A 23,661-nucleotide genomic window follows, 5' to 3' on the forward strand; every position below is an offset into this window, starting at 1 on the left:
AAGGCTGTCCGGGCATGCTGGGAGTTGTAATTTTGCAACAGCTGGAGGCACCCTGGTTAGGAAACACTGGTCTAATGAGAAGTTATGCAAGTTTCTTATTTATTTTCAAGAGCCTTGCTTGCTGTCAGTGTTTGCAAGCCTTCTTCTTTACCTACTTGATCACGCCTGGTCTTCTATGATCAGCAAGAACCTTTCCATCTACTGTCAGCAAGCAGAGATCTTGAAAACATTGAAGGATGATTAAAGGGGTTATCCAGGAAAAAACTTTTTTTTATATATCAACCTGCTCCAGAAAGTTAAACAGATTTGTAAATTACTTCTATTAAAAAAATCTTAATCCTTTCAGTACTTATGAGCTTCTGAAGTTAAGGTTGTTCTTTTCTGACTAAGTGCTCTCTGATGACACATGTCTCGGGAACCGCCCAGTTTAGAAGCAAATCCCCATAGCAAACCTCTTCTAAACTGGGCGGTTCCCGAGACATGTGTCATCAGAGAGGACTTAGTCAGAAAAGAACAACCTTAACTTCAGAAGCTCATAAGTACTGAAAGGATTAAGATTTTTTAATAGAAGTAATTTACAAATCTGTTTAACTTTCTGGAGCCAGGAGAGAGAGAGAGAGAGAGAGAGAGAGAGAGAGAGATTTTTCCTGGATAACCCATTTAAATCCCAAAGTATGTTAGAAAGTCTAAAAGCTTTTCATTATACATTGACTGAGCTTTATACAGACCTTTACCTGCCTATTATAGGGAAAACTACACCTCCTAAACAATGTCTCAGTGTATCGGATGGCAAATGCACTTAATAGTGGCCCTATTTTTCATCTGGGGAATTCTTTCTATGCCCCCCCCCCCCCCTCTTCAGTTATTATTCCATTCAATGTTCATGCTTTTTTTTTTTGGTCATGTTCGGATTATGTCCCGCTCCCTTAGTGCCAGGACTATTTAGCAAAAATCCAATTTTGGTCAGTAGAAAATCTATATTCCCTTATCCCAGCATCAGCAGCGAGATTTTGTAAAATGCAATAGAACATCTACAGCCGAGGGGTTTGCATGAGCAAAGTGGCCGTCGGTTTTTCCATATCCCTGCCGATTACCCTTGTGACATTTTGTCCCCGGCTTTTCTTCTAGGAAATGAAGATTTGTTCCGCAATTATAAATCTCTTTCACCTGATTCCGGCTGCTCCGCAGACCTTGGTAAAGCCTTTACTGGAGGTGGTTATGAAAACCGAGCGAGCCATGCTCATAGAGGTATGCCTGGAGCTTCTGTTGGGAGTCTTGAAATTGACAAGGGTGCAATGCTTTGTTTTTATTAACAAAAAAAATTCTCCATTAAAATCAATTGGGAATGCTTTTTAAAGGACAACTGTCATAAATATCACCCACACCTACCTTTTGGCATGGGCTTCTAATAAAAATTATACTTACCATTCTCTGATCCCTGCTTTGTTCTGGCGATATATTATTTTTCTTGATATGCTAATCAGGAGCTTGGTGCACGGTGGACATTTCCTAGACCCCTGTGCGCGGTGGCGTCTGTCTTTAAAGGGGTACTCCGCTGCTCAGCGTTTGGAACAAACTGTTCCGAGCGCTGGAACTGGTGCTAGAGCTCGTGACGTCATAGCCCCACACCCTCATGAGGTCATGCCCCACCCCCTCAATGCAAGTCTATGGGAGGGGGCGTGTCACGCCCCTCCCATAGACTTGCATTGAGTGGGCGGGGCATGCATCATGAAGTGGCGTGGCTATGAGGTCCCGAGCTCCCTGCTCCAGTGTTCGGAACAGTTTGTTCCAAACGCTGAGCAGCGGAGTACCACTTTAATCTTCATAGGAAGCACCCCCCCCCCCCATACTAAGGCTCCTATGCCGCAGAGGCATGAAGCGAAATCTTCTCGCAAGAGAGGTTTCCTAACAGAGGAGAGGGGTTTATGCTGCAGAGTGGAGCTCCATTCTGCAGCATAGAAGCCTCAGCACAGGGAGAGGAGGTGCTTCCTATGAAGATTGAGACTGACGTCACCATGCATCAAGGGCTTGGTAACACCCACCGTGCAACAAGGTCTTGATTAGAAAAGAATATCCTCGCCGGAACGGAGGCACAGATCAGGGAATCGTTGTCACCTGCACTACAAGCCTGTAGCGATAGGTTAGTGCGACAGGTACCCTTAAATGTATAAACAAGCGCTAAGATTCCTTACTACTATTGTCTATTGAGAGTAACTAATATTGTAGCCCAGTCCTGTTCACTTTAAAACGGACCTGTCGGTAGCCTGTTTTAATATGATCAATAAAACTTTAGGATGTTGTTTTTTTAACATTCGTTGTATGTGTTAATTAGTCTGATAGTAATCATTCTCTGTTTAACCATAGGCTGGAAGCCCCTTCAGAGAACCTTTGATAAAATTCCTAACCCGTCATCCGTCACAGACTGTGGAGCTTTTCATGATGGAGGCGACACTGAATGATCCTCAGTGGAGTCGGATGTTTATGGTAAGTTTCTTTTGCATTATGTTCCTATTGGTTTATGTTAAGCCAGTGGCATACTCATACGGGCTATGGTTTTTGGGTGACACATGAACATCTCTGCAGGTGACCCACTGCACAAGCCCTGCAGAGGAACTGAGATGGTTACTGCTCTCAGAGTTTTTTTTGTTTTTTCTCTAAATGTTAAGATTGTATTTTTTTTTTGTTTATATATTTTTTTTTTCTCCTTATCTCCAGAGCTTTTTAAAACACAAGGATGCAAAACCTTTACGAGACGTCCTGGCTGCTAACCCTAACCGTTTCATTACCCTCCTGATGCCTGGAGTCACTCAAACCACTGTGCGGCCGGGCTCCCCCAGTACTAGTACTTCCACCATGCGACTTGATCTGCAGTTCCAGGCTATAAAGGTAATATTATAGTAGAATGTCAAACCTGAAATGTGTTTTCCAGGATATTGATGGCCTGAACTTAGAATAGGCCATCAGTATGTGATCAGTTTTGGTCCAACACCCGACACCCTTGTCAGTCAGCTGATTGAAAGGGTTGCAGCAATGTGGCATTTTCACTACCTAACAGGCAATTCCCTGTACTTTGAGTAGTGACTGTATCTGGTGATGCAGCTCTTTCAGCTCAGTGAGGCAAACAGTAATACCAGATACAGTCACGGCAAACGCCTTGAAATATTCGTGAAGGTGTAATGCAGCCTAAAACTCCATGCTTCACGGTTTGTTTCAATTAGTGTTTGGATTTTTTCTGATCAAGATGTGTGTATAATCATGCTTTCTTATTACACTTGTATTAGAGGCCAAAAAGATGTCCGTACACTCACATTCCTTCTCAACCTAATGTTTTATAGATAATCAGCATTATAGTAAAGAATGATGAGAACTGGCTGGCCAACCAGCATTCCCTGGTGAGCCACTTAAGACGCGTGTGGGTCAGCGATGCTTTTCAGGAACGCCATCGGAAGGACAACATGGTGGCAACAAATTGGAAAGAGCCCAAGCTTCTTGCCTTCTGTCTCCTTAACTACTGCAAGTGAGTGACACTGCAACATGGAAGAAGGGTACTTCCTCAGCCGTTTCCTCTGCTTTGATGTGGTTTGCTTGTTTGATTTCCGTAGGCGCAATTTCGGGGACATTGAATTGCTCTTCCAGCTGCTTCGAGCTTTTACGGGACGGTTCTTGTGTAACATGACTTTCCTAAAAGAGTACATGGAAGAAGAGATTCCCAAAACCTATAGTATTGCCCAGAAGAGAGCACTGTTTTTCAGATTTGTGGAATTCAGCGATTCTAACTTTGGAGATGAACTCAAGGCAAAGGTGATTGTTAGTATGATAGCATTGACGTCTTTCTTCCTGCCATACAATGTATACCACCTAGACTGCTTCCACCCCCAGTTACGGTAAAGCTATGTAGTAGAAGCCATAATGTATTATCTTAGACCTTGTCCTTTAGGTTTTTATATAGCTTTGCTATGTCCATAGATCTCTGTGATGGTATCTTGTCCATAGTCTAACAGAGAAAGACAAAAAACAATCCTTCAGCTCACCACACCTGCACTTCATTCAGATATCTCTGCCTTGGAGCCTGGATAGCCAGAGCACAGCATGCACAATTCAAGAAGAAAGAAGATCCAGCTCACAAAGAAATAGTCTATACATTTGAAAAAAATGTATTGAAGCATAAAAGTATTTAAAAAAAAAAAAATAGATTCTTAAAAAAAATCACTGACTCGTTTTGGACGGTTTGTTCTTGACATACTGTCCAAAACAAGTCAGTCTTTTCTTTGAGGATTTATTGTATTGTTTTTTTTTATATTTTTATGCTTCAATAATTTTTTTTAACTATTTTTCCTTGTGAACTGGATCTTTTTTTTTATTTCTTTATTATCCTGTCCATAGTGTTAAAGGGGTTATCCAGGAAAAAAAATGTTTTCTTTATATCAACTGGCTCCAGAAAGTTAAACGGATTTGTAAATTACTTCTATTAAAAAATCTTAATCCTTTCAATAATTATATGCTGCTGAAGTTGAGTTGTTGTTTCTGTCTGGCAACAGTGCTCTCTGCTGACATCTCTGCTTGTCTCGGGAACTTCACAGAGTAGAAGAGGTTTGCTATGGGGATTTGCTTCTAAACTTGGCGGTTCCTGAGACACGTGTCATCAGAGAGCACTTAGACAGAAAAGAACAACTCAACTTCATCAGCTCAGAAGTACTGAAAGGATTAAGATTTTTTAATAGAAGTAATTTACAAATCTCGAAAAAACAGAAAAACAGTATCCCCCACCTCAAGGTTAGTGTTTAAATAATAATAATGTTGCAATAAGACCGTGCTTCAATTATTTCCTTAATTCCCTGTGAGAGTGGAATATAAGATGATATAACAAATGTTTAATAAATTATTGGAATAATTGAAGCACGGTCTTATTGCAACATTATTATTATTTAAACACTAACCTTGAGGTGGGGGATACTGTTTTTCTGTTCTTTCGATATATTTAACACACCGTGGTATAGGTGTGTACCCCATATCACCTCGGTAAGTGTATAATTGTGAGCTGCACCTACAAATTTTCTCTAATTTACAAATCTGTTTAACTTTCTGGAGTCAGTTGATATATATATATATATATATATATATAAAAAAGTTTTTTCCTGAAATACCCCTTTAAGTCTTTGCAACCAGTTTTTTCACTGTGGCGATGCTATTGGTTGTTTTTAAACTGTTACCAATTATTATTTTTATTTTTTTTAGGTTTTACAGCATATTCTGAACCCAGCGTTTTTGTACAGCTTTGAGAAAAATGAAGGGGAGCCGCTCCTGGGGCCCCCAAACCCTGAAGGAGACAACCAAGAAAGCATCACCAGTGTATTTATTACCAAGGTATTGTTGCTTGCCGATTCAAGTTTCCATGGGTCAAACCCCACCAGCATTTCAGTGACATCTACTTGTTCTGTCTCTTCTTAGGTGTTAGATCCTGAAAAGCAGACGGATATGCTGGACTCGCTCAGGATTTATCTCCTGCAGTTTGCGACATTGCTGGTAGAACACGCTCCACATCACATCCACGATAATAACAAAAACCGCAACAGTAAACTGAGGCGTCTCATGACCTTTGCTTGGCCTTGTCTGCTGTCTAAAGCTTGTGTCGATCCTGCCTGCAAGTACAGCGGTCATCTGCTCCTGGCTCACATCATCTCTAAATTTGCCATACACAAGAAGATTGTGTTACAGGTGAGGCAGCCTTTCCGATTTTGGCTATTTATCCCGAATACCACTAAACTCTAATCCTTGGTGGAGATATTGATTATATGTAATGTTTCTTGTTTGCTAGGTCTTTCACAGCTTATTAAAAGCACATGCAATGGAAGCCCGAGCTATTGTCCGGCAAGCAATGGCTATCCTGACTCCTGCGGTACCTGCGCGTATGGAAGATGGCCACCAGATGCTGACCCACTGGACACGGAAAATAATCGTGGAGGAAGGACACACTGTTCCGCAGCTCGTCCATATTCTGCATTTGATAGTTCAACATTTTAAGGTTTGTTGCATATGAAATCAGGAAATCGCAAGTTTAGTCACATACCATTGAGTGGTATTCATGATATTAGGCATGCCATACACTTAACCCTATCATTTGCTGGGAAATGTAGTCCTCTGCATCTCTTTTAGAGACCATGGGGTGGCTTTAATTCAGTGTTTTCCAGACAGTGAGCCTCCTGCTGTTGCAAAACTACAACTCCCAGCATGCCTGGACAGCAAAGGGCTGTCCAGGTATGCTGGGACTTGTAGTTTTGCAACAGCTGAAGACAGTGTTTGGAAAACACCTGCTTTAATTCATTAAGTGGTCTCAACCCTGTAGCTTTCCAGCATTTGCTAAGTTACAGCTTAGCAGTCAGCAGATGTCGAGGCAGGCTGGAAGTTGTAGTTCCTGAACAACTAGAAAACATCTGGTTGGAGATAACTGAATTATAATAGTGATTTACTAGCGCCCTGGAAACGTTGATGTTTGCAGCTTTTTTTTTTTTCTACATAAAATCAGCCAGTTAAAGGGGTACTCCGCTGCCCCATTGTTCAGAACATTTTGTTCTTAACGCTTGGAGCGGGTGGCGGAGGTCGTGACTGCCACACCTCCTCCTATAGACTTGCATTCAGGGGGCATGGTGTGAGATCATGAGGGGCGTAGTTGTGACATCACGATCCTGTGTGCTGCACAGAGATTGTGGGAGTCCCAGCTGTGGTACCCCCACAATCAGACATCTTATCCCCCTATCCGTTGGCTATCCGTTTGTATTAAAGTGGTATTCCTAACTCAAAAATGTATTTCCCATCCACTGGCTAGAGAATAACTTTTCAAGTTAGAAATACTCCTTTAACCCCTTAAGGTCCAAGGGCGTACAGGTACGCCCTGATGTCCTGGGACTTAAGGACCCAAGACGTACCTGTACGCCCGTTGGAATTCTGGCCCCTGACGGGCGGGGACCGGACCGGGATGCCAGCTGAAATCATTCAGCAGGCATCCCGAGACAATGCCTGGGGGGGTCCTGAGACCCCCCCCCCCCCATGTCGGCGATATGCGGCTTTCCAAAAGCCAAATGGGACCCCTTCTCTCTGAGCATTGTAGTTCCCCAGCAGAGCACTTGACGTCCACACATGGGGTATTTCCATACTCAGAAGAGATGGGGTTGCAAATTTTGGGGGGCATTTTCTCCTATTACCCCTAGTAAAATGTAAAATTTGGGGAAAAACCAGCATTTTTGTGGGGAAGAAAAAAATATTTACACATCAGACTTTAACGAAAAATCGTCAAACACCTGTGGGTTGTTAAGGCTCACTGTACCCATTGTTACATTCCAGAGTTATTAATTCTTAAACTGACAGTGGTTAGATGTGCAAAAAATGCTCTGGACCTTAAAGCAAAAATGGGCTGGGTACTTAAGGGGTTAAGGTATGTTCACACGTGCACATTTTATGCTGACAAATCGGTGGTAAAATATGGCGCATATACGGTATATGTGAACATGCACCTAAGGCAATTGTAGCTCAGTACTTTGGCAATGTTTTGTAAGCCCCATAGTGAATGAATGGAGCACTTTTTCTCCATTCTCATGATCAGACCCCCATTGATCTGCTTAGAATATAACTTTTTGACTTGGGGTTACCCTTATTATAATATGTGTGTATTTTTAGGTTTACTATCCAGTGCGGCATAACCTGGTGCAGCACATGGTCAGCGCAATGCAGCGTCTAGGGTTCACACCAAGTGTTACTATCGAACAGAGAAAGCTGGCTGTCGACTTAGCAGAGGTTGTCATCAAGTGGGAATTGCAGAGGATAAAAGACCAGGTAAAATGATGCTTCAATAATGTTTTGCATCAGGAGGCTTCTCTTTATATTGGGACATACAATCTCATTAATCACTTCATCTTTGAATGTCCTTTTCCCTTAGCCGGATTCTGACATAGATGCAAATGGCAGCAATGACGCTGGCAGCTCCGGTGCAGGAGGAGTGAAGAGGAGTATGACGGTAGATGCCAGCCAGGAAGTCAAGCGTTTCAGAACAGCCACAGGGGGCATTAGCACAGTAAGCTTGTTTACCGCAGATTTTTATTTCTTTCCTGTATTGATGTTCCATTTCTAGTTGTATTCACCTGATATTTTGTTGTCTTTTTAATTTTTAATTTATTTCTCGGTCGCTCTTCATTAGGGGATGCCTATACAGATGGGTATATGCTCTTGCCACTAGGAGGTGCTGACACTAGGAAAAAAGTCAGCTCCTCCCTGATAGGATATACTTGCCCACTGGAAGTGAGGTAATTAATTTGTAGCTAGTGTCAGTAGGAGGCAAGACACAGGTCTGGGAGCTCCCCAGACCTGGTCTATTATTTTCAAGTGAAGTATGTCTAGTTAGGTTCCTTAGTTTTTTTCCTAGGTGGGGCGACAGAAGCGTGGCGCTACCTGATCTCCCACATGCGACAAACGAGCACGGAACATAACAGTATGGGCCGTCAACCCCTTATCACCAACGGCCAGTGCCTGGAGGTTGTACCCTGGGTCCTGGTCCCCCACTGCTCCTGCTCGCCTCGCTATGGCAGCCTGGCATGATGCACTGCGGCCTAATGCTGGCTGAAGACATCAAGGGGTGAGTATGGCCACCCCAAACCCCCCAACAAACGAGCAGTAGTAGTATTCCCTTGCTTCTGGAGCGGTTTATGGGTCCTGGGCAGTGAGGGGTTAACCCTCGCTATTTTATTCATGCCACATCGGCTGCTTCTCCTGTCTTCAACAACTATGGTGAGGGTTATGAGGGAACTACTTTAACGTTCCCCCGGCCAGGAGCTGCCAGCACTTTTTGCAGCGCCAGAGCCGCCTGCATGCGGTCAGATCTGCTGCAGACCCGGCAGCTCTCCCCGCACATCTATTATGCGACACGAGCCACCAACGCCTCACCTCGGCATCAGATCTGCTGTACATTCCCGGCGGGGTGCTCAGCCGGCAGGAGTTCAGGGGGTTATGGCAACACTTAGCTCGGCCCTTCTTCTCCCCCTGTGCCAGCGCGCGAACGGGAGGTCAGACTGTGCCTTCTCTCCAGGTTCGCGCGCTGCCAGGGTCATTCATACGTTTGGCGGCTTAGGCCCCTTTCACACTGCCGGTATACTCCAGCAAATTCGGCTGTAAAACTCCTTCTTTTTATATATATTTTTTGTATTTTGCCATCCGTAATTTTCCCTGGGCATACCGGCAAATAACTGTTCCCGATAGACCCCCTTATATTCAATAGCAGCCGTTATTTTTGGAGAGAAAAAACTGAGAAAAAGACGGTGCAAGCCGAATTTTTTTCTCTGGTTTCTTTCGATCCTAAAATAACGGGCCTCACACTGCTGGAGACAGCAAGCAGTGTGAACGTAGCCTTACCGGAGGCCATAACATTACTTGGAGCTTCTCTCAGCACCGCTCCTCCCTCGCTGCGGGGGGTCAGAGGCTGTTTTGTTAGCAGCTCCCGAAGTGTCAGCCCGGCGGGAGCTCTTTCAGGTGGCCCGCTCTTGTCCCCCGGCATGTGTCCTGCACATGCTGTGGGTGTCCAAACGCATGTCACTGAGGGGTTCATACGGGCAGCAGCAGCGCAGGGTGCCTTGCTCCCCATGCCTCTTTTCTACCCTGTTTAGTTCAATAAAAAAAAAAAAAATTCTGTACTGCTGGTCTCTCAGACCATTTGGCGCCCTCTTTTGTTCTATAATTGAATTACCCTTAATGTCTATTGCTTTTAGCATCCAATAGCTATTACATGCCTGTAAGATCTGTTGTTATCAGATTAATTTCTGCCAGGCTTCTTTCCAAGGACTGTATATGGGGTCCCCTTTATTTGCTTCTTTCATGGCAAATTCCATTGAGTCGCTTAAGATAAGACTCTAGGGATACCGTCAGTGAGTGTTCTTCTCTACCGCTGGGTGCCATACTTTGTCTTCCCTTGGCCGAATTTTGGTCCACCTGGAATTAGCTTTCCTGGTGGACACTAAGGTAGCTTTCACGGTTCCTCCTCATGTCCACTGGTCACCCATCAAGGGAGTGTTCTTGTACTGTGCATGCAATCTATCCCTCCGCATCACACGGCTGATGCATCTGCGGCTGGAGTTCCTGTTACTCACTGCTATGCGAGGTGTGGAGCAAACCAGTGTGTCCTATGAACCCTATACGGGGTGACGGGGACACAATCCACAACTTCTCAGCCTCCTCTGCTCTCCCAGGGTGGTGGGTAAACTATCCATGGCTTCTAGGCCTCCCCTCCCTCCCACATGTGACAGAGGGGCACAGTAATCGCCTATTTGGCTGTCGTCCCCTTTTCGCCAGCGACTGGAAGTGTACTGTTGTCCACACGGTTTCCGGTGCATCTCAGGGCTGCCGCGGGCATGGTCAGGTTCCCGTGCCTCAGTGCTGGTGTGAGGAATCTGGATGAGGGTCCCTGCAGTAACATGGGACTGATGCCAGTTATCCAGCCTTTTGTCTGCTGGGTCTCATACACCGCCAGGTCGCCCGTTAGATCGGCCGCACTCCAGTACCCCACTTTCTGTGGGAGGGTTTGAAGGAGTGATCCTTTGCTTTCAGGAATCCTATCCCAGTCAGCCAGATGGTTGTCTGCATGGTTTACTACTATGTCAGGTCAACTGCCATACACCTCCCACACAGTGGACGGAAGTTCTGGTAACCCACTGCCAAGATGTAGTTTCGAGTAAGTCACCCCATGTTGCTCACTTGCCCTGTACAATGCACCACATACGGGTTCGAAGGATTCTCTACTTTACCAGGTCCCTCTCTACATGCCTACTGCTCTCACGGCTGACGGCTGGTGACCCACTTTCAGTGTGTGGTTCTGGATGCGGGACCCGGTGTGACCATGGTCCCTATGCCATATAGGCAGGCTCTGTCTGCATGATTTCACCAGGTGACCTACCCCATTCTTGCCTCTCCTGCGACTGCAGCCCGGTTACTCACTTTCCATGTGAAGTTCCACACAGTGTGTCTATGTGGCTTCATTGGACCATTATACCTGTAAGTCAGACTGTCTGCATGTTTCCTTTCCCACATACATCCTTTATCTATTGCGTCTGCGACAGTAGTCCTGGTGTGTAACACCATTAGGAGATGGGGTGTGGGCGTTTCCTGCAGTTTCCATGGCCTTTCACGGCAACAGCAGCACTCTCTGTTCCCCTTTCTAAGAGTGCTATGTTGGTCTGCTAGTGGCATGGTTGGGAGACACCGTTGGGTGCTGAGCCTGTCCTGAGCCGGATTTCTGGATGTCTGCAGTTTCTTTCGTGTCCGCAGTCTTGGTACCCCACTACTGTCATGAGGTAACCATGTCTGTGTCCCTACATATGCTAAGATCTCTCTGCACATATAGAGACCACTTTTCCTTCTGTCGGTGGGTGTGCCTCATGCCTTACTGTGATCTTTGTTTCCACAAGTCTACGGTGGTTGAACACCTCTGTTCTGACAAGGAGCCTGATGGGGCGACAGTCAGTTCAGCACCCCCCTTTATGCCTCCAGGTATCTTCCTGGTTCCTTTGCAGGGTGGCTCAGGCTTCTGCTCTGTTGCTTTAGATACGACCGTGATGGTTCCGTTTGCACCCATCTGGTCCAGGGTTTCACCCCGTTGGGGTGTCCTTTTCTACGCAGTTGGTTGCTGTGTGTGCTTCTTACTTGCATTCGTAGTCATGACTTTGTATCCTTGCCCAGCACCAGTGTCCAGGATTCTGATCTCTCTGGTGACACACATTGGCTCCTCCGTACCTACATATGTTGTTGCAGAGTTCCTGGGAGCTACGTCCACCTAGTACTTTGTCCCATTGCTGTAGGGCGGCATTTCCCTGCTCCTACAGGGCCTGGCGCACTTTGACAATCCCCTTTCCTTGGGGTACGGGCATCAGGGAGTTTGACATGGTCAGTGCCTGAGTTTCATCTCGACCACCCATTGTTTTTCCCCTCCGCTAGGGGGACTATTTCGCTGGGCGCTTTCTACTTCCAAAATGGAGCCATCTCTCTTTTCCCACGATATAGGTGGGGTATCTGGCTGGGCCCTTGTGTTTTTTTTGCTGGAGCATTCAGAAGAGTCTTGCGCTTTCTGTGCTTACTGCCCACTATCTCGGCCTGGCTCTCTTCCTGTTTCTGCTGCTGCTCATTCAGCCTTGGCGCTCTCCTCTTTTGGAGGAGTTTATGCAATCATGTATGGCTCGGCGACAGCCGGTCTAGCCACCGTCTGTTGTTTGGGTCCTGCCATTGCTCTCCTCCATCCTTGCTGCAATCTCCCTGGAAGGGTGTGTTCATCCTTCCCTTAGACAGTGTCAGTTGCGCTGCACTGACACCACAGTCTTCTGGCATAACCTTCCTGTGCCCAGAACCTGGGAGTCCCAGCTAGGTCCCCTTTTGTTCCTCTCCTGATAGGATGTTATTTAGGAGTGCTCTTGTCCGCTGGGGTCCAGGACCAGTTAGTCTCCTTGTCTCGGACTCTGTCCTAGGAGGCTGCGGAGTTCCTTATTTTCTAGGTCGGTCCTCCTGGTTCGTTGGGACTTAGTGATGGTTGAGGTCTCAGGCATGTGTAGTGATCCTGCCCAGACTTCTTCGCAATCCCTTTTGTAGGGCGGTCTTTCTGTACCACACTTTTTCTTGTCTCGACACGGAAGTTTACCACCCAGAGCGTTTTAGCGGACGTTGGGTTTACTTACCCTTCAGGTGTAAGTCTTCCAGGAGTCTCGAGCCTCCAGTTCCCATGTCAGCTGCTCCGATGTTCTGGGATGCTCCTTTTCAGGGTCTTCCGTTCCTTTCTTAGCCGTTTATTCTTCTGTGTACGTCTTCCAGGTGACTCGGGAACCTCTAGTTCCCATGTCTGTCACTCCAGTGTTCCGGGATACCTTTTCAGGGCGTTCCGCTCCTTTTTTGGCAGTTATTACATTCCGTCGCCTCCTTCAGGGTCCATGTCCTCCCGAGATGAAGGGCGTTCCGGTCTTCCGGTTTACACCAGTCGAGCTAATTTTGCCTCCCGGGTGCTTGCGAACAGGGGTTTTTGGTCTGCAGATGTTCAGGTCATTGATCTTAGGCACCAGGCCTCTCTAGAGCCGGTTTTCTTCTTTCTTTTTCCAGTGTTTTCTGGTCTCCATCTTCTGTGCTCGCCTTCTGCTCAGGCGTACGCTGCTCTTCCGTGATGTTTTCTTGAGTCAGTTGACTCTGAGTGGAGTTCTCTTGTTGTGCCCCTTTTCCATTTTTGTTTTCCACCTGGGATAGCCCTCTGTCTGGTTCTGTGTTTTTTGGAGTAGATTTCCTTCCTCCTTCCTGGATGGTTCTGGCCCTTTTCTTGTCTCTTTATCTGGACCGTAGGTTAGAGTCTATGCAATGGACCGTCCCTTACTTTGGCATCCTAGTCCATCTTCACGGATAGGGGATCTTCCGGGAGCTCAGTTTCTGGTCCTCTGTTGTCTCTGGCCCCGTATCTCATCCTCGGGCCTTACGGACGAGTGGGTTTGGTCTCTGGACTGATTTCCTTTCTCTGGTGGTTGTTATTCCCACCCCAGGGACTGCTTTGGTACGTCCCATCAGTATAGGTGTCCCCCAATGAAGAGCGACCAAGAAAAGGAGATGTTTATGTACTCGCTGTAAAATCTCTTTCTCGTAGCCTTCATTGGGGGCACCGCACCCACCCATTTCTTAATTTTTTGTCTGGATAATCCTTTCCAGTTATTGTTTTTAAAAACATTTTTTATCCTGGATTATTTTCTTGGATCCTTCGGTCTTATTTCTTTGTTGGCTTCTCCTACTGCTTTGTGACAAAACTGATTACCTCACTTACAGTGGGCGGGTATATCCTGCCAGGGAGGAGGCGACTTTTTTTTCCTAGTGTCATCGCCTCCTTGTGGCAAGAGCATATAACCATCAGAACAGGTATCCCCCAATGAAGGCTACGAGAGAGAGGTTTTACGGTGAGTACAAAAAAATATTTTTATTGTCCAAAGCCAGAACTTGAGGATTTGACCTTTTTCATTGCAGGTCTTTGGTCGTAGCCAGTCCCTGCCAGGGGCAGACACTGTTATTACAAAGCCTATTGAAAAACAGCACACCGATACTGTGGTGAACTTCCTCATCAGGATAGCCTGTCAGGTACCATCTTATTAATCAACAGTATCTTAATACAACAGTAATGGTTGTTACGAATGAAGAGAAATCCAGCGTGGTAGTTCAAGCAATACTTAGAAGTTTATTCAGCAATTAGTCAACATGGATGACAGGTGACGCGTTCGGCCTCAGTGCGTTCCTCGTGAACATGACTCTGTATGGTTGGATAATGTATTTCAGCTGAAGAAAATATATTCCCAGCATATATCCAAATCCGTGCCTTTCATCAAAAGGCATTATATGGTTCAAAAGACGTGTTTTGGCATTAGTATATATTTTCCTATCTGCTTCTGGATTTTATTCCACCACATCTAGCCAATGTGCTGACATCTAAACACTAGTAAATTTCAGCTGGGGATTTAGGTTGCTTCACCTTAAATATCTTATGGCCTATTTCATATATAGTTGTGACAGCTAAAATATTACCATACAGTCTAGATCAGTGTCTTACAACCAGGGTGCCTCCAGCTGTAGCAAAACTACAACTCCCAGCATGCTGGGAGTTGTAGTTTTGTCACAGCTGGAGGCACCCTGGTTGGAAAATACTGGTCTAGACTGTTTCCAGACTGCTGGAAACTAAAATACAGATCCATTAGTAGGGGTTGTAGTTTTGCAACAGCTGGAGACACCCTGGTTGGGAAACACTGCCCCATGCTCACAGTTTTGCAACAATCGGATACATATACCTACAGTACGCCAAGGTGTAACACCATGAAACCCAATAAATAATAAAAATCAATCTCAGAGTAAAACATATAATTAATGTAGCAGGATGTAGGGGGGGGGGGGGGGGGGAAGGGAAAGAGATCCTGGTATATAGCGAATGTGCCACACAATGAATACCCGTTCAAGGTAGCAAAGTGTGTGTGACAAGTAAAAAAAAAAAAATATATATATATATATATATATATATATATATATATATATATATATATATATATTATCTCTCATAGAAGCTGCTATGGTAAATAAAGTGCAAGTGCTCAAACATTGCATTGCAATTGGTCATTGCAATATAAAAATGATAATTCACAACAATGTGAAATAGAAAAGTGCAATGTGCTGACTGCCCAAAGTAGAGACAGGGCGCTAGTGAGCGCATAAAATAGTGAAGCAAGTGCTATAATCAAAGCAACAAGAGATGTGAGCGTGGAAAAAAGAAAATAAATAGCAGCATGAATATAGGCACACATATACCGGACTCGCCCCCCGATCCCGCTACAGATCGCCGACGCGTTTCGCCAATGACTCCTCGAGAAAGCTCTATTCATGCTGCTATTTGTTTTTGTTTCTTTTATTTATTGGGGTACATAGTGTTACGCCTTGGCGTACTGTAGATATATATATATATATATATATATATATATATATATATTACACACACACACACACAGTGGTCCCTCAAGTTACAATATTAATTGGTTCTGGGACGACCATTGTATGTTGAAACCATTGTATGTTGAGACCATAACTCTATGTAAACCTGGTAATTGGTTCTAAAGGCACCAAAATGTCATCCAAAAATAGGAAAAAGTGAGGATTAAAGAAAAATAAGTAGATAACTAATATAGATAAAGCAAATCCTTACATTTAAAAGTAAGAAAGAGCTGCTGGGAGCTGTAATTACTGTCTATGTCAGCGTTTCCCAAGCAGGGAGCCTTCAGCTGTTGTAAAACTACAACTCCCAGCATGCTGGGAGTTGTAGTTTTGCAACAGCTGGGGGCACCCTGCTTGGGAAGCACTGGTCTATGTAGAGGACAGGAGCTTCTTCGGGGTCCTGTACAGTACACACAATGTCCTAAAAGTAACATGGAGCCACCCTCACCTGGTGTCCAAAGGAGCAGCTAATCCTAGCCCAAAGATTACAGAACATGTAATACCTCCCTGTACTGTAGGGGGCGCTACCAGACACCAGTCAGTGCATACACTTCAGTAATACAGGAGTTTTACCAGTGAATGCCCATTCTGGTCAGATCATTGACACGTTTCACTGATCTGGTCTGTCTGTACATTGTATGTTGAGTCTGGTTTCAACTTACAATGGTCCAGAAAAGACCATTGTAAGTTGAGGGATCACTGTATATATTGATATATTGGTCGTTCTTTTTGTTGACCCTTTTTTTGAACATTTTATTAGGAGCCATTTATATAGGACTTTTCTAGGTTATATATATAACAATCGGCTACAGACAGAGGTTTAGGGAACATTGATCTAGACTGTAATACATTAGAGCTGCTTAATATTATACTGTATCACATTTTTTCCTTTGATCCATGACATGCTATGGAGAATGCTTCTCGTTGGTGGTTTCCAGCAATCTGTAATGCTTTTTGGTTCTCATTGTGTAGGTGAATGACAACTCAAATACGGCTGGTTCTCCAGGGGAGCTGCTCTCTCGACGCTGTGTCAACCTCCTGAAGACCGCCCTGCGTGCTGACATGTGGCCCAAATCCGAGCTGAAACTCCAATGGTTCGATAAGCTTCTAATGACTGTGGTGAGTTTGTCCTGTGATATGATGTTGTCCTATAGGGGGCAGCTGTGTTCTTCAGCTTATGGTCTTACCTCTGTTCTTATATATTTACAAGTTATATGGTTCTCTGAGGAGAGCCAACACATGCTGATGGCAACTGCAGAGCCATATTGCTTAGCCAGATACCTCTGCCCCTTTGTTCTAGTAATCAATGGGTCATCTAGAGTGCTGTCCCATGCCTTGGTGTTCTTGGAAATAACAGCTGGCTAATATTTTATTAAAGGATTGGGGATAAGATGTCAGATCGCCGCGGTCCCGCTGCTGGGGACCCGGGATCGCTGCTACAGCACCCCACTATCATTACTGCACAGAGCGAGATTGCTCTGCACGTAATGACGGGCAATACAGGGGCCGGAGCATCGTTATGTCACGGCTCCGCCCCTCGTGACGTCACGGCCCGTCCCCGTCAATGCAAGTCTATGGGAGGGGGCGTGGCGGTCTTCACGCCCCCTGCCATAGACTTGCATTAAGGGGACGGGCCGTGATGTCATGAGGGGCGGAGCCATAATGTCACGCTGCTCCGGCCCCTGTATCGCCCATCATTACGCACAGAGCGAACTCGTTCTGTTCAGTAATGATAGCGGGGTGCCGCAGCGGCGTTCCCCAGGGTCCCCAGCAGCGGGACCGCGGCGATCTAACATCTTATCCCCTATCCTTTGGATAGGGGATAAGATGCCAGGGGCGGAGTACCCCTTTAAGGGAATTTTTTTTTTATACATTATTTTTATTTTTTTATATATTTTCTGAGAAGTAAGGTATTTCCTAAAGCCCTGAAGAGTGAGAACACAGCCTAATATCATTTGCTCATCCATTGATTCTCATACATAACAAGCTCCCCGTAATTACATTCCTAAATCCCAAGACTGATTTAGCCGGCAAATGCAGTTTATTAATAGGGAAATGTTCTGCACCCGACAAATAATCGGCTGATACGATTTCATGTCTTCCTGTCGTTTTTAGGTGGAAGTCATTGTATGTCATAATTGCAGTGTTCAAGAAACCTACTTGAAGATGTCATTTATCTAAGTTATGAAATGTTAAGCCGCCACTCATGTATCACTAATTAATTAAGCTCGGATACATTAATAGCTGCCAATCGGGGCCCAGAGCCTTAAAAACTGGAAAACCAGGCGGTGAGCTTTCATCTCAGCGGGCCATGCCAAGGTCTCACCGGGGAAGCAATAGATTCCTATTTAAAGACAGTGTTTTGACATTTTCATCTATGCAGAGGTGCCCATACTGGCACTGTCACACCATTGGTAACATTTACCGCTCAGAAAGTGACATCTGACTAGTGTGGCTCTGTAGACTCCTAAAAAGTCCACTTTCCCTTTTAAATTACACATGTCCTAGTTTCTTGCCTCCAACAGCTATACATCATTTCTGTTCCTGCAGGACAGATCTGTCCTCCTTGCTTGCACTTTTTTTCTATGTTCATAGGAGGCTGCACAAGACCCTTATATTAAGTGTCAATCAGAACTTTTTTTTTATGATTTCTTGTTACTTTTACTGCTACTTTAAGCAACAAATTTGATCATCACCTAATAAAAAAATTCTTTAAAAAAACAGACACAAAAAAACTAACTAGCTTGTTTTTTAGGGAATGTTCACATTAGCGCATCATGGCTTTGTTTTATGATGTGTGCCGGCTCCATTTAACAAACCCCTGTTAGGGTGTGTTCACACCACAATTTTGCTCTCCGGTTTCGGAATATGGTTAAGTTTTCAAAACCGTATTCAACCGTACCAAAAACCGTGTCCATTGACTTAACATTAAAAATCGTATACTGCATTATGTATACAATTACATCAGTTTTGAAATTCATAATTTTTTTTGCATTTTTTTCCCCCATACTCAAAACATAGCAGTCTATGAGAACATGTGTACGGTTCAGTATGGTTTTCTGAATCCAGTTTTGACTTTAGCACATGCGCAGATCGAGCCGAAAGCCGCAACTACCTTCTGGAACATGCTATGACACCCCCCCCCCCCCCTTCTTCCTCAAGCCCAGAGAGCTCATTTTTCTGCAGTCATCAAGTCATGTCATCAAGCAAAGCCACATGGCAAACCCCTCCCACTTCTGTTGGAATTTCAACAGCACAACGCTGTTCTTCAACGTTTTATTGAAGAAATGCGTATGCAACCATATGTAACTGGACTAAAAAATTCCAACCGTATACGGTTGACTTTTGGAGCATCCGGTTATATACAGTTTTATCCGTTTTTGGGTAATCCGGTTTTGTACATAAAACCGTATTCGGGAACTGTAGAGCAAAATCGTGGTGTGAACCCAGCCTTATTAAGAATGGGGCCCCGGAAGCATCTAATGTAGATGTGAACATAGCCTTTTTTTTGCGGGGGGGGGGGGGGGGGGAAGCTGACCATATGGGTCCTTTTCTTGCCCCCACTACCCCACTGAAGCATGCCAATGTTTTGTTTTAAACCCTACCTTGAGCAACCCCAAAACACCCAGGAACACTTGGCATAAAATCCGTCCCTGTGTCACTGCCTCTTGGTTCCAATGACCTGTCATCCCAAGAAGAATTGCCCACTTAGCCAATCACTGGCTGAGGCGGACATTGCTGTGGGCAGTTCCTGCTGGGAGGTCAACGAGGAAGAAACAGCAAAGGATCGAGACTGGGTTGGGTGCAAGGGATCAGACTTAGGATTTAGAAAAACATCTTTAGAACCTGCTTTATATTTACTGTAAAAAAATAAATGTTTAAAATGTTGGATATACTTGTACTTTCCCATATGAGATAACTGTGAGTTTTCATGCTTGTCTTATCTTGTTTGCCTCTTTACAGGAACAGCCAGCACAAGCCAATTTTGCCAACATCTGTACCGGTCTGGAGGTCCTGAGCTTCCTCCTCACTGTGCTCCAGAACCCGGCTATACTCAGTAGCTTTAAACCTCTCCAAAGGGGCATCTCTGCCTGCATGACCTGCGGGAACACAAAAGTCCTACGAGCCGTCCATACTCTGCTGTCTCGGCTGATGAGCATTTTCCCCACGGAGCCCAGTAAGTTGTTTGATAGTGGTTTTTAGTTTTTTTTTTTTTTTTATACAAAAAATGAAAAATAATTATATTTAGGACATTGACCTATTCGGCAACACAAAACATACCATCCCATAAAATTCCTTAAATCAAGAATGCACAAAAACGTTCAGACGAAGCAAATTACCTCAACATAATAGGGTCACCTGGAGGAAACCTTTAGGAAAATGGGGAGAACTTAGTGATCTCTTCAGACTGAAGTCTGCAGCTCGTTGCCAGTGGGTCCAAAGGCCAGGTTTGGAGGCAAACGATTACCGTATTTTTCGCCCTTTAAGACGCACGCAATTTATAGGTGCAAAATCTAAAAAAATAAAGATTTTGAACCCAATAGTGGTCTTCAATCTGCGGACCTCCAGATGTTGCAAAACTACAACTCCCAGCATGCCCGGACAGCCGTTGGCTGTCCGGGCATGCTGGGAGTTGTAGTTTTTCAACATCTGGAGGTCCGCAGATTGAAGACCACTGCATAGGAGGTAATACTCACGTGTCCCCGCCGCTCCGGACCCGTCACCGCTGCCCTGGATGTCGCTCCATTGCTGTCGCCGTGTCCCCGTCGCTCCGGAACGTCTCTGCTGCCGGCCGGGTATCTTCGCTCTCAGTCGCCGCCATCACGTCATTACGCACGCCGACGCACGTACGCGACGACGTGATGATGAGGAAGGAGAGCGCCGGCCATACAGGGGATCCCTGAACGGAGAAGACACAGAGGAGGCAGGTAAGGTCCCCCCCGGTGTCCTGTAAGCACTAACCCGGCTATTCAGTCGGGCTGTTCGGGACCGCCGCGGTGAAATCGTGGCGGTACTGAACAGCCAGGTTAGTCTCATTTTCCCTTCAGACGCGGCGGTCAGCTTTGATCGCCGCGTCTGAAGGGTTAATAGAGGGCATCACCGCGATCGGTGATGTCCTGTATTAGCCGCGGGTCCCGGCTGTTGATGGCCACAGGGACCGCTGCGATAGGGGTATATTCGCCGTATAAGACGCACCGAATTTTCCCCCCCAGTTTTGGGGAACAAAAAGTGCGTCTTATACGGCGAAAAATACGGTACTTGTGGAGGAATTTCTTCAACTTAGAGTTTTGTGTAAAGAAAGTGACTAATGTATTACAAAATACTATTCAATTGTGGTGGGAAATATCAGAGCACACTTTCAGATCCATAGTATGTATTATATCTTATGGATTTCTTGCATCTTTTTTTTTTTTTTATTATTTTTTTTTTTTTAGAGGATTTCACCTCTAGCAGAAAATTGATCATGAATTATTTGCAAAGGAAAGTCTATGCAATATAAGTCTAAACATTGCCTCAGAGTGGAAAGGTGTGCGAGAGTTGCTTCTTAAAACGGTAGTCCGGAGGGCAAAATTAACTTTTTAAATCAACTGGTACCAATAATGTATACAGATTTGTAATTTACTTTTATAAAAATCTTAATCCTTCCTGCACTTATCTGCTGTATGCTCCAGAGGAATTTTTGTAGTGGTTTTCAGTCTGACCACAGTGCTCTCTGCTGCCACCTCTGTCCGTGTCAGGAACTGTCCCGGGCAGAAGCAAATCCCCATAGCAAACCTATCCTGCTCTTGGGAATTCCTGACATGGACAGAGGTGTCAGCAGAGAGCACTGTGGTTAGACTGGAAAGAACTTCACAAATTTCTCTGTAGTATACAGCAGCTGATAAGTACTGGAAGGATTAAGATTTTTAAATAGAAATAATTTTCAAATCTGTATAACTATCTGACACCAATCCATTTAAAAACCTCCCCCCCCCTCTGGAGTACCCCTTTAAATGTTAGGACCATGGGTGAAGTTATTTCTCCGCTATGGTTTCTTGTGGCGTTGATCCAGTTGGTAAATACCTTTTGGGTTTTTCTTTAGTTAAAAAGGTTGTCCTACCATTAACACCCTGTTCACTTGATCATGGTGGATGATAACCCCCCTACGAGGTTCGCTAAGTTTCCCATGGGAATAGAGCAGCTTTTAAGCACACGTGCTGTCGCTCAATTCGTTGTCTACAATTCGTTGTCTTATTCCCGATTAGCATAGCGATTATTGCAGGGTCATTTCAAGGAGTACTCCGGCGCGCACTTTTTTCCTTTTATCCCGTCCGGGCTGCAAAATAAGATAACACACTTTCTCTTACCTGCCAACGAGCCCCCGGAGCTCCGGTACAGGTGATCGGTCCCCGGGCTGTATTCTTCTTACTTGCTGTTAGCCCGGCACGTCACATGGAGCTTCAGCCTATCACCGGCCGCAGCGATGTCCTGCTTCGGCCAGTGATAGGCTGAAGCTCCGTGTGATGTGCCGGGCTAACAGGAAGTAAGAAGAATACAGCCCGGGGACCGAACACCTGTACCGGAGCTCCGGGGGCTCGTTGGCAGGTAAGAGAAAGTGTGTTATCTTTTATTTTGCAGCCCGGACGGGATAAAAGGAAAAAAGTGCGCGCCGGAGTACTCCTTTAAGTGCTGCATTAGCATAGGCCAGCATTTCCCAGCTAGGGTGCCCCCAGCTGTTGCAAAACTACAACTTCCAACATGCCAGGACAGCCGAAGGCTGTCCTGGCATGCTGGAAGTTGTAGTTTTGCAACAGCTGGTAGCACCCTGGTTGGGAAACGCTGGCCTAGATAATAGTGATATTGAAACATATTCACCATGAACGTATCAGCATAGAAGACCTTTTAAAACACATTGAGCCCCCTCCACAATCCCCCCAAAGAAGACAGGCACTTACCTTGACAACAGGCTGTATTGTAGGAGGTCACGTTCTGCAGGGTTATGCTGCACGATCTCTCTGTTATCAGGCCAGGCCCTGAAAACCATAATTTAGATCTTGGTTAATTCCCCGTAATGACTTAATACTCAGACAGTCCCCCCCATTGTCCTCTCTGAATTGGATATAATATTCGGTGGCAGAGAACAAGTCCCCTTTTCAGACAGGATTCATTGTCCTCCTTTGTTTTACAGCTCACATTGTGATTGCATTTCTTTGTGTCTAATCCTCTTATAACAGCGACTTCATTGACCGGCAGGCTCACAGTCCACATTTAGAGGATCATTTGGAATCCTTTTTTTTTTTAAATGTATTTATTTATTTTTAATGAATTCATAAATTATTTATATTTTTTTTTATATAATATATATATATGTATATATATATATATATATGTATTTATATTTATATATATATATATATATATATATATATATATATATATAATATAAAATTTCCACACATTTGTACTACATTATTAACTCCGCTCACCTCAAATGAGAGTGAGATTGAGTGCAGAGCGTTCAAGCTCTTTATCTGTGTATGTACTAGCTGTAGGTTACTGCCGGCCATGATCATTACCGATATACATTATCCCTAATTACGGCGCGTCGTAGCAACGCCATTCTTCTTTTCTGCCTCAAGGATATTTACAAAGGAAGCTTACCACAGGGACAGGGGGCACAGAGTTTTAGAAATTCCTCAGTGGATCGCTTAAGTACCGGCAAGTCAGGAAGAACATTACTTACTAGTGTTAACCATAGATCAATTCTAGTGGTCTATAGTGTGAGAGATTTGTGTCTTTCTCGTGCTAAGATATGATATTAATTTGCTGTATTGCGGGGTGCACAAATGTGACCCCTTATTTCAGGGTCAACCCATGGCATTAGCATTCAGAAAATGCATTGCCCACTGTAATAGTGATAGCTGATGTGCTTTCCTGCCAACAATGACAATGGTAATGAGAGCCGCCGATCACAAAGGTAATGGCCACAATGTCCCTCTCTGCAGTGCCCCTCTGAAACGGTGACAGGCACAGTGTCCAATCCATAATAATGACTGGCACAGTGCCACCTTTGTAGTGCTGACAGGTGCAGTGCCCTCTCTGTATGGGTGACAGCTGCATTCTCTTCCTGTAAGGGTGCGTTCACACTGAGTAAATCAAGAGGAA

At 44.9% G+C, this 23,661-nt stretch overlaps 1 protein-coding gene across 3 annotated transcripts in view; it reads left to right on the plus strand.

The window, feature by feature from the left end:
* The window catches only part of TRRAP (transformation/transcription domain associated protein), a 201,312-nt gene that overhangs the window by 67,912 nt on the left and 109,739 nt on the right, over window positions 1-23,661 (plus strand). For all 3 annotated transcript variants that reach the window (XM_056537084.1, XM_056537086.1, XM_056537085.1), the window contains 13 exons: window positions 1,129-1,248; window positions 2,365-2,484; window positions 2,716-2,886; window positions 3,336-3,517; window positions 3,603-3,801; window positions 5,236-5,364; window positions 5,449-5,715; window positions 5,816-6,022; window positions 7,672-7,827; window positions 7,931-8,065; window positions 14,014-14,124; window positions 16,489-16,635; window positions 19,480-19,693. In XM_056537084.1, coding sequence (XP_056393059.1) covers window positions 1,129-1,248; window positions 2,365-2,484; window positions 2,716-2,886; window positions 3,336-3,517; window positions 3,603-3,801; window positions 5,236-5,364; window positions 5,449-5,715; window positions 5,816-6,022; window positions 7,672-7,827; window positions 7,931-8,065; window positions 14,014-14,124; window positions 16,489-16,635; window positions 19,480-19,693 — 2,158 coding nt within the window. The remainder of the gene's footprint in view (window positions 1-1,128; window positions 1,249-2,364; window positions 2,485-2,715; window positions 2,887-3,335; window positions 3,518-3,602; window positions 3,802-5,235; window positions 5,365-5,448; window positions 5,716-5,815; window positions 6,023-7,671; window positions 7,828-7,930; window positions 8,066-14,013; window positions 14,125-16,488; window positions 16,636-19,479; window positions 19,694-23,661) is intronic.

Source organism: Hyla sarda, chromosome 8, assembly GCF_029499605.1.
Source record: "Hyla sarda isolate aHylSar1 chromosome 8, aHylSar1.hap1, whole genome shotgun sequence".
In the NCBI taxonomy this organism is placed as follows: domain Eukaryota; kingdom Metazoa; phylum Chordata; class Amphibia; order Anura; family Hylidae; genus Hyla; species Hyla sarda.